Below are 10,977 nucleotides of genomic sequence, written 5' to 3' on the forward strand. Positions count from 1 at the left end.
TTCTGGTAGCAAATCTACTCAAAAGTACTGACACCTGTGTACATGGAGACTAATCACAGTTCCATTGAATACTGCAATAAATAGGTTCTACAGCTTGGGACCTTTTCTTATTTTGCTACAAATATTGGCTACATATATTGGTGGAATCATACTGGGAAAGGAGGAAATACTGAAATAAGGGCAACTTACAGATTTGGTAAGAATTGCTAGAGAAATTAACCATCCTAAAAAAATAAAATGCCAAGGGAAATTCTTTGTTAAATTTCTTTTGTTAATCACATTGCAAAAAGGGACAAAAATTTAACAAAAATTTCTCAAGCAAATATTAACTATTAAAAGTTTTGCAAGTTGGTCACTGTAAGTATCATTCCATTTTGCTTTGGTTTCTTCTATGAGCATTCCACTAATTACTAATATCCACAGCTATACAAATAAATTGGCATGAAACTCTCATGATTCACAAGTGATTTGATGGACCAATGTTACATTGGATACCAAACATCATAGTGACAGAATCTTTGGAAATTAGAGGCCCATTAGTTTGTATATTATAAGTCATATCCAGCTGAAAAAAAACTGCTTTGAATTCTTTACCTTGCCATTGCACAAGATTTCAGAATCACACCTTACATGAGTAAGTTTATGGAGGAATAGTGCCTGCTATTCAAAGGCATTCCTAAATGCAATCACTTTGGTAAGATTCATTCTTTCACTCTTTTGGAGAATGTTATTTAATACTACATGGCATGTCTGTTCTTTTTTTTAGATACCTTAATGGCAGCAAAAAACGAAGCAGGCCTGAAAGTGTTAAGACATTTGATGAAGAAACAGTAAAACAAGCAACAATCATTGTGCAAGAGGTCAGTAGAGGTGAATTGTTACTTTTCCAGGTAGAATGCACATATTCAGGCATAACTGAATCCTATTTTGAGGGAGCTACCAGCAGTTTCCTATGGATATCCTTGCATAATTGTGCAAACGTGAATGTCCCAACAGTCCTAATGGAAGCCAGCATTGGAGCACAAGGTTGCAGAGGTTCTACTTACATGGGGAAATCTGCTCAAACCACCTGTGCAAAGATGGCAAAGGCAGATTTTATCCATTCATTTCATTCATCACACATCTTGAGTTACTTGGAATGTTTTAAAGATGTTAAGTATTTTTAATGTTTTAAATATTTTCTTATATTTCCAAATGTTTTTAAATATTTCATTAGCTTGATTAATCTTTCATTGTTTGAGTATATTTTCTGAATGTTTTGATTGTTAGAAATATGTAGAAAGTTTTGACGTGTTTAAACAGCTTTTAAAGCTGTCTAAGCTGGGGATTCTGGCTTTTGCCAACTGTTTCATCTGCTTTGTGAGCGGAGCTCGATTTGGCCTGCCTAGTGTGACAGTTCTTATTCACAGAAGCCTCTGCTGCTCAGGGGATGTGGATAAGGTAGTTCTGAATTTCATACATAGAGCAGCAGCAAGCTATGGCTGCAAAATCCAGGCCATCATTTATCTTTTTTAAGTGTCTTAAGATAAAGCAAGACAAGGCTCATGCCGAACTAAGCAGACATTTTGAAATAGAATTTTGATCATTGAACTGGGAGACAGTTTCAAAATAAACAAGCTTAACACCATTCTTGGAGTGCTGTTAATACAAGGACTCCAGGCGATCAGGGATAAAGTGCACCATCTTATCTGAACAACTTGTATTAAGCAGAGTGGTGTATATATGGGTGTGGAACAGACTGCCTAGATTGATAATTGTAAGGACACAACAATATAAACTGAAGAGATACAATATTCAAGGGATATAATAGGGAAGATTTGAATGGTGATACCACATTGGAATTTTGTATTGGAGATGTTAGTATGTGTGAGTACTCTAGTTTTTCTCAACTATCTTTGGAAATCAGAATACATTTAACAGAATGTTCTCTTAGGGGGTGTCTAATTAGTGAAGGAGAGCCCATGACAATTATGGTGCTCTCCAGTCTATGATAAGAACAGGCTTGGCAAGCTGGTTGGCTCTTCTTCATTGTATGCTATCTCAGGAAGGACTTCAAAAGAATGTTACTTGTCTTCACCGAGTTCTTTCCTTTAACTAGGATAACCAGACTGACAGTGGCATGATACTTGCATCAGAGGAACTTAAGACATTGGATTCCAGACAGAGTCAGTCATTGGCATTTAGGTAAGTTCAAGATTAGTTAAAGTAATACCTATTATAAGAAAATATTTTCTTTAGGAAGAGATAAGATACTTTGAAGAACTGTTAATCACTTTTGCCACTAGGATTATACACTTGAAAGTGAGATTTGTAGTTGGCATAGAGACTGCACACACTGAAGAATATTGGTCCTCAGTGACTCTGAAATTTATCATGCTCTTGCTCTTGGACAGTAATATTGACTCTGGTTGGAGCTTGCACATGCCTGGTTTACTTTTAATTGCAACTGGTGATTTAGCTTTCTAGGTCAAGACAAAACGGGATCATTTTCACTTCCACTGCTTGAGTGTCAAACTGGTGGAACAAGCTTTGGATCATTAAGGACCCCTTAATTTCATTTTAAAAATGTTCAGTTCAGTTCTACCCCCAGTAAAATTAACTTTAACATTTTTCATCAGGGAAGAATGAAATGAAAGCAAATCATCAGTCCATTGTGAACTGCCAGATATCTTTTAGTACATTCATCTGCTGATATCACTGACTAACTTCTACCCTCAGGTGAACCAAGCATTATAAACACAGGTGTCTTCTGACACTTTGAGAATAGGTCATGAACACAAACCTCTCTATCTTAGGTCAGTTTTTGTTAGGTAAAGGATATAACTTTGTATCGTATTTTGTACAAACAGGGTTCTATATATTTCACGGACTGGACTTGTTAAGAGTGTTACTTCAAATCCTGCAGTCTCCTGTGTAACTCATTAATGGCTCTCAAAGATTTGAGGGAGGCCCTGACAGATTTCTTAATGTTCTCTCCTTCTCTACTGTTGTAAAATTCTTTTGGACACCAACAGCACTAACAAGAAGGTGTTCAGTAATTTCATTCTTCAGACATCTTCCTTGAATGATTTGGATTCACTGCGCCTATGTAACAAACAAAATTTGCTATACATTTCTGTTGGTATATAATAGTATTATTTTTAAACAACTAATTTAACTAATAATAAAGTTTGGGGTCTGCATTAAAGCTGCAATGTGTGGATTAATTTTAGCAGCTTTAGTTTCATATTCAGGAAATTGTTTTATGTGCAGTCAACAATGTTTAATATCTGATAAACCTCCCAAAGAATTAAAAAGGGCAGGAATTGGAGTCAATGTCACTTTATGTTGGCTTGTACTAAATGGATTTTGAAGCCAAAAATTATAACAGCAGTTATAATTTATGGCTGAAGTGTGAGATAAAGCAAATATAATTTATGACTCATAAAGGGATTATCAAAAGCTGGAGAATTTCATCTGCTTGTCAGTTCAGGAGCTCTTTCCACGTCATTGGAAGAAATTTCCAATGAAGACGGATGTTTATTAACACTTGTTATTCTTGCTGAAATCTTCAGTAAATGGTTTGAAATCAAATGTAAAATTACTCTTTGGTAACAATGCAAAATAATCAGCAGGCTGTTACTCAGCTGCCCAGTTTTATTTTCCATGGGGTGCGAAATGGGCTGTTGTTTGGTCCATTTTGTGCAGTTGCTGAAGACAAATTTCATTTCCTGTGTTCTACTGGCTTCTTACATGAATAGACACAGAATCTTATTAATGTCATCATATGATGGCTTGGTAATAATGCCTCAATATTATAGAACAGTACAGCACAATACAGGCCCTTCGGCCCACATATATTCCTGCATCTTCTAGAGAGCTATGAAGTTTTTTGGAAAAGAGTTTTATTCTGTACCTGTTCTAACACGCCGCTATCAGAACCTAGGTAGAAAGAGGCTGTTTGAAAGATTCTAAGTGTTGAATTTATTCATTAGTCTCAGCAAGTGGTTGGAGGGGTAACGTTCAGATGCCTGAGCTAGACATCTGAACAAATTAGTCTACAACCCAAAGATATGAAAATTTTCCATTTTCAGGTAACCTGCACTCCCTGTGTTCCTTTATCTCTCCTTCTTATCTCTCCACACAACTACTGGGTCTCCTATCCCCTCCCTCAACTGATTCCATGGGCCCATCATCCCTCACTTACCTGATTCCACTTATCACTTTCCGTACTTATCAGATTCCAGCATCTGCATCCTCTTGTGTTTCCACTTATCACCTTCCATCCTCTTTCTCTACCCCACCCTCCCATCCCCCACCTGGCTCCATCTTCCCATCATCTCTCTCCTCGCCTGGTTTCACCTAATACCTCTTGAACAGTTGTGGAACTTATTTCAGAAACACCTTTGATCTCAAAGTCCCCCTTGCTATGCTATCAGATATCGTGCACCAGGTCTGAGTGGTCAACAGAGGTTTTGTGGAATTCATTGCCAATTTTCACTAGATAACTCCCAGTACACAACTACCTCTCTGATATCTCATCTCTGCTTCACTGAGCTGCTGCAAGGTCCCAGTACGTAAGCTTTATCAGGCAGACTGAACATCTTCTCCTTGCACCTTGAGTCATGATGCTTACTTTGCTTCCATTTCCACGTCATCTCACCTCCTCGTTTTTCCACATCAAATTGCATTGGGCAAGACTCAACTTTGTTCTGGTTTTCTTTTCATTTACATTTCAGCAGCAGCATATCCTGCATGGAGTGAGATATGGTTTAATAGCTCAGATGGAATGCTGTAGGCCAAAGTTCATTGTCGTGTTTGATTGAAATGCCATAACCTTTTTTCTCAATGCATCCTTTACCATCTGCATTTATAATCCAGCATCAATTGTTTCAACCAACCTCTTCCTCGCAAGGTCATCCTGTTAACATAGTCAGCCACAATAATCAATGGATTTGCTTTCTGCCTATTGTAAAGATCCATGCATTTCATTTGCTCTAATTCTCACATTCTCACCAGAGTATGCTTTTAATTTTAAAGTGCTTCTCACCAACGGCACTTGACTAAACCTCTTGTTATATTTTCCCTTCCCATGACCTTTTATATCCACGTCTCAATTATTGATCCTTGATTTAGTTTTGATATCACTGTTTCATCAAACATACATAGAACATAGAACACTACAGCACAGTACAGGCCCTTCGGCCCACAATGTTGTGCCAACATTTTATCCTGCTCTAAGATCTACCTAACCCTTCCCTCCCACATTTCCCCCTATTTTTCTATCATTCATGTGTCTATCTAAGAATATCTTAAATGTTGCTAATGTATCTTCCCCTACAACCTCTGCCTGCAGTGCGTTCCATGCACCCACCACTCTCTGTGTAAAAAAACTTACCCCTGACATCCCCCTTATACCTTCCTCCAATCATCTTAAAATGATATCCCCTCATGTTAGCCATTATTGCACTGGGGAAAACTCTCTGACTGTCTACTCAATCTATGCCTCTTTTCATCTTGTACACCTCTATCGAGTCACCTCTCATCCTCCTTCTCTCCAAAGAGAAAAGCCCTAGCAGAGGAGATTTACCAGGCAACATCCTGGTAAATCTCCTCTGCACCCTCTCTAAAGCTTCCACTTCCTTTCTATAATGAGGCGACCAGAACTGAACACAATACTCCAAGTGTGGTCTGACATGAGTTCTATAAAGCTGCAATATCACCTCGCAGCTCTTGAACTCAGTACCCCGACTAATGAAGGCCAATACTCCATATGTCTTCTTAACAACCTTATCGACCTGCGTGGCAACCTCGAGAGATCTATGGACGTGGACCCCAAGATCCCTCTGTTCCTCCACAATGCTAAAAGTCCTGCCATTAACCTTGTATTCTGCCTTCGAGTTTGATCTCCCGAAGTGTATCACTTCACACTTATCCGGGTTGAACTCCATCTGCCACTTCTCAGCCCAGCTCTGCATTCTATCAATATCCTGTTGTATTCTATAGCAACCTTCTACACTATCCACAACACCACTAACCTTTGTATCATCAGCAAACTTGCTAACCCACCCTTCCACATCCTCATCCAAGTCATTTAAAAAAATAACAAAGAGCAGAAGTCCCAGAACAGATCCCTGCAGAACACCACTGGTCACCGACCTCCAGGCAGAATCCACTCCATCTACCACCACCCTCTGTCTTCTATGAGCGAGCCAATTCTGAATCCACACAGCCAAGTTTCCCTGGATCCCATGCCTCCTGACTTTCTGAATAAGCCTTCCATGAGGAACCTTATCAAACGCCTTACTAAAATCCATGTACACCACATCCACTGCTCTACCTTCATCAATGTGCTTTGTCACCACTAATTGTATATATACTATTCAAACTGCATTGCTCATTCACCTCAATGTTGAATAAACTTCCCTTCTATAGTTCGCTACCATGATTGTTTACCTTCCATTGGAAATTTATTTGAATGTCACTATTCTGGCTTGCTGTATCCTGTCTAGCCTTGTATGTAAAGGCTGTGTGCCCAACTCCCAGATTAATTCTAAAGCAGTCCTGTCAGACATTTTGGAGTAGCTTAATAGCTATGGTTTTGAAGCTTTTATATATTTATATTGCAGTTTTGGTTCCATCCTTTCTTTTGACTGGATCTTTAACTTGTCCTTCTTGTGTAGTTTGAATTTAAGTTTCACTTTGTAGTCATTTAAGGCAGTCTGTAGATGGCAGGGGAACTCCTTTGCCCTTGTAAGAAGCAAAGTGTAGCAACAGAGGTAGATGCTGCTGGATTGTAGAAGGGCCCAGTGACCTTTTTGATTATCCAAGTTGGCCTACTTAATAAGCTGCAGAAACTGGTATTGGTACTGGTTTATTACTGTCACTTGTACAGAGGTACAGTGAAAAACTTGTCTTGCATACTGATCATACAGGTCAATTCATTACACAATGCAATTACATTGAGTTAGTACAGAGTACATTGAGGTAGTACAGGTAAAAACAATAACAGTACAGAGTAAAGTGTCACAGCTACAGAGAAAGTGCAGTGCAATAAGGTGCAAGGTCACAACAAGGTAGATCGTGAGGTCAGAGTCCATCTCATCGTATAAGGGAACCGTTCAATAGTCTTATCACAGTGGGTTAGAAGCTGTCCTTAAGCCTGGTGGTGTCTGCCCTCAGGCTCCTGTATCTTCTAGCGGATGGAAGAGGAGAGAAGAGAGAATGACCTGGGTGGGTGGGGTCTTTGATTATGCTGGCTGCTTCACCATAGCAGCGAGAGGTAAAGACAGAGTCCAAGGAGGGGAGGCCGGTTTCTGTGAAGCATCTATTCAGCTACCTATACACAGGCAGTATAAATTCAGTTTATCAAGGATGGTACATGTGCAGCCCCTTTGGTACCATCACCTTTGGCATGGAAACCAAGGTTTTTTGATTAAAAGATGTTTTTCCACAGCCCTAAAGGACTGGCAAATATTTGATCATTAACGAGTACATCAAATATTTGATCAATGCACAACAGAAGCAGATTTGGACAATTTGCAGCCAATAGAAATCAGGTGCTCCCAGCCCAAACTGCATATTTGCTTAAAGGCACCAACAGCAAATATATGAGGGTGAAGCTCTGGAAGATTTCTATGCATAGGGCAAAGAAACTAACATCGCTGATATGAATTTTAGTGTAACGGTTAGCGTAACACTATTACAGTGCCAGCAACCCGGGTTCAGTTCTGGCCACTGTCTGTAAGGAGTCTCCCCGTGACTGCGTGGGTTTCCTCAGGGTACTCTGGTTTCCTCCCACATTCCAAAGACGTACGGGTTAGGAAGTTGTGGGCATGCTATGTTGATGCCGGAAGCACGGCGACATTTGCGGGCTGCCCCCGGAACATTCTACGCAAAGATGCATTTCACTGTGTGTTTTGATGTACATGTGACTAATAAAGAAATCTTATCTTAATTTAAAGATAACTTCTCTCTTGTGTCACATTTAGCAACACAGCATTGGGTAGATGTTTGATATTCACAAAATCCATTTCTTGCATGGCTCTTATGGTCACTAGATAGATAACTCTTTTATCCAGTTGGGTTGGTATGCATGCAAAACCAGTGAAAGCTGGCTCTGCAACACAAAGATTTAATGCAATTTCCTTCCCACAATATTTTGAGATGATGTACATAAATTTAAACATTTATTTTCTTGTCATCAATAGTGCTTTAATTCCAAGCAAGAGCAAAGAATCTGTGACATCTGAAGTCTCTAACCAGACGAGTGGCTACCAGTCAGGATACCATTCCGACGACACTGACACAGCTCCTTACTCCAATGAGGAAGCACAGCCAAAGGAAAATTACTGCAGCTCACCAGCTGATTACAACCATGTGAGTCGATACAGTGCACCACCTGTTTAAGAATTCAAACTGAACTCAGAGGATGCCACCGTGTAGCAAATTCACCTAAGCCATAATTGTATAAAGTTACCACATATATTTTCTAAAATATTGTCAAAGTATGAGCTTTGACTGTGCTAGCTAATAGAACTATTATGAATATTGACAATGGATATCTTTATGTAGCTGAAGATTGCCCTGGAATAATTCACAGTGAATACCTTATCTGCTGTTCAGCCTACTGATGAGGAATTTGTCAGGCTTGAACTGATTTCTGTCTTCTACACTTGTGAGTTCAGTTCCAGTGGCCTTGATTGTCCAACACATCAGCTCTATCATGCGGCATACAAGGAAGGAACAAGGCTGTCAGAACAGCTGTCTGGAAAAATAGTGGCTATCATTGACTGTTATGTAGGTGGCCATTTTTTCACATTAAGGCATTCCATCAAGTTGCCTACTTCAAGCATATCTAATGCTGAGTTAAATACTGCACAATTAAAATTACTCGGCAACTAAGACTGGGTTCCAAACACAGGACAAAACCATCTGCATGTATATATTGCATACTGCAAAGTACTTTTCATCCACTTAGATGGATACCTCTCCAGTTAGACATCGGAGTGTGTGCAGAGAGATTGTGAGAAAGGACATATAGGCAGGCACCTATTTATAGCAGCTGAGTGTTGAATGTCTGCAGGTTCACAAATACAGATAATATATTAAACACAAATATAAACACTTCCATTGAATGAGAATTCTGTAAACAGTGCACAGTTTTTACTGCCATGGTTGAAGGAATGTTGGATTGAAAGGTTCATCTGCTGGTACATACTCTCTTTCTATTGTGCAACAAGAAAAACACTTCCAAACAAATGTATGTATGCATCTAACTAGAAGTTTATAAAGATTGTGATGTTCTGTATATAATATATATTGAACAAATGCATCTCCTTAACTATTTTTGAATGTGAATCTATGGAGCCTTAGTTATGAGTTATACAATCACATAGAAAAGACCTCAAAGTGATCAATGTATTATTTCAAAAATGATAGATACACTACTTTATTGTGATGTTACATTATTTAGAGAGAATGTTTGAGCTATTCATTTTAATTCTCTGATTCTGTCTTTTGTCTTCCAAAGATGAACTCTTTCAAAAGACATGTGATGTTATAGATTAATAAACATCTTCCCGAGGCAACTCATGCTGTATATATAATATATATATTTGTTTTGTACTTTCTTAGATTTGTATCCAGTTTGTCAAGAATAATTTTATAGAAAATCAATATTATGTCATGGAGAAATTTGGCATTATTAAAGAAAATTTGCTTGCTGGCCGGGCCTTTAAATTCAGAGAACCAAGCAATTCAGAACACCATCTGTACCCCTCATCCAGGCAGCCAGTTGGGACAGTGGTTCTAATTGTCAAAGAGATGAGATAATGAAGTGGCACTGTACGTACATCAATAACTGAACAATGTGTGCTCATAGGTTCATTTTTTTCCATCTAACCCACTTTGTAATATTTGTCTATTTGATTTCAATGAGGGTACCCCAAAAATTGGATTAAGCTAACCATATATGAAGAAAGCACCTTTAGTTTAGATGCTCCATATTCTTGAATAATTTTGCTTGAAAACAAATCTAAGTTTAATGTTGAGCTGCCACTACATATGGAACAAACCCATAAATAAACACTTTCTTAAAAATATTGACATCAAATCATCTGACACTTAATGAATAATTCTTTCAGTGTTTTAATTGAAGTAATGTGTCTTGTGTCCCAATGTTAGACATTGCCCATTGACCTCAGTGGGAAGGAAATTCTGGCAGGTGCACAACGGGCAGCCGATCCACTCTCACCAATTTTTGGTCTGGCATTGAAATTTCTGGGTCTAATTGCCACATTTATTATCTGTTTCCATGAGAATTTATTGAACTCATCATGGGAGGATAACCTTATCACGGCTGATTAATATTTTCACACAAAATACAACTCAAGTCTCAAAAATGAATGTATGTTGAATGTAAAAAAAAATCTATATCTGATTCATTTTAGAGTTCTTAGAAATTACCATGTATTAAAGGTTCATTTCATTTTAATAAATGTTTTTCATGTATCTTTTGGTGGTTGTGGTCTTCTTCATGGGTTTTCACTTCTGAGCTCTCATTTAAAAAATTAAGCCAGTACACATGTTAAATATTCTCAGAGATATGACAGTCAGACAGCCCAACATGCCAGACTGGAAACCGCATGTGTCTTTTCCCCTGTCAATAGAAATTTCAAATAATTCATTCAAATGTCATTCAATCTATTTCAGACCAGTAAGTATAAATTAAAGTATTCAGTTCAATGCAAATTACGCACAGTAAGCAAAATAAAGAAAACCAGAAAAAAAGTACAAAAGAAAGTTGATTTTTTTAAAATCTCCAACAACTTTTAAGAGTAAATGTTCAATGCCAAAAAAGATATTTGGCAGTATTAATTATAATCATGTGACTAAAAGTTGACTTACACTTGGATGAACGAACCCTAACTATTTCTGCCATGTTCACTGGGGATCTAATGATCAAGTACCATATACCTGCAATCTTCTATGCATGTG

At 38.2% G+C, this 10,977-nt stretch overlaps 1 protein-coding gene across 3 annotated transcripts in view; it reads left to right on the top strand.

Annotated features, from left to right (window-relative positions):
• The window catches only part of kdr (kinase insert domain receptor (a type III receptor tyrosine kinase)), a 61,193-nt gene extending 50,715 nt beyond the window's left edge, over positions 1-10,478 (top strand). For all 3 annotated transcript variants that reach the window (XM_052041523.1, XM_052041515.1, XM_052041532.1), the window contains 3 exons: positions 767-860; positions 2,099-2,184; positions 8,190-10,478. In XM_052041523.1, coding sequence (XP_051897483.1) covers positions 767-860; positions 2,099-2,184; positions 8,190-8,388 — 379 coding nt within the window. In that variant the 3' untranslated portion in view covers positions 8,389-10,478. The remainder of the gene's footprint in view (positions 1-766; positions 861-2,098; positions 2,185-8,189) is intronic.
• The last annotated feature ends 499 nt before the right edge of the window (positions 10,479-10,977 follow it).

The sequence above is a fragment of the Pristis pectinata genome, chromosome 2 (assembly GCF_009764475.1).
Source record: "Pristis pectinata isolate sPriPec2 chromosome 2, sPriPec2.1.pri, whole genome shotgun sequence".
Taxonomy (NCBI): domain Eukaryota; kingdom Metazoa; phylum Chordata; class Chondrichthyes; order Rhinopristiformes; family Pristidae; genus Pristis; species Pristis pectinata.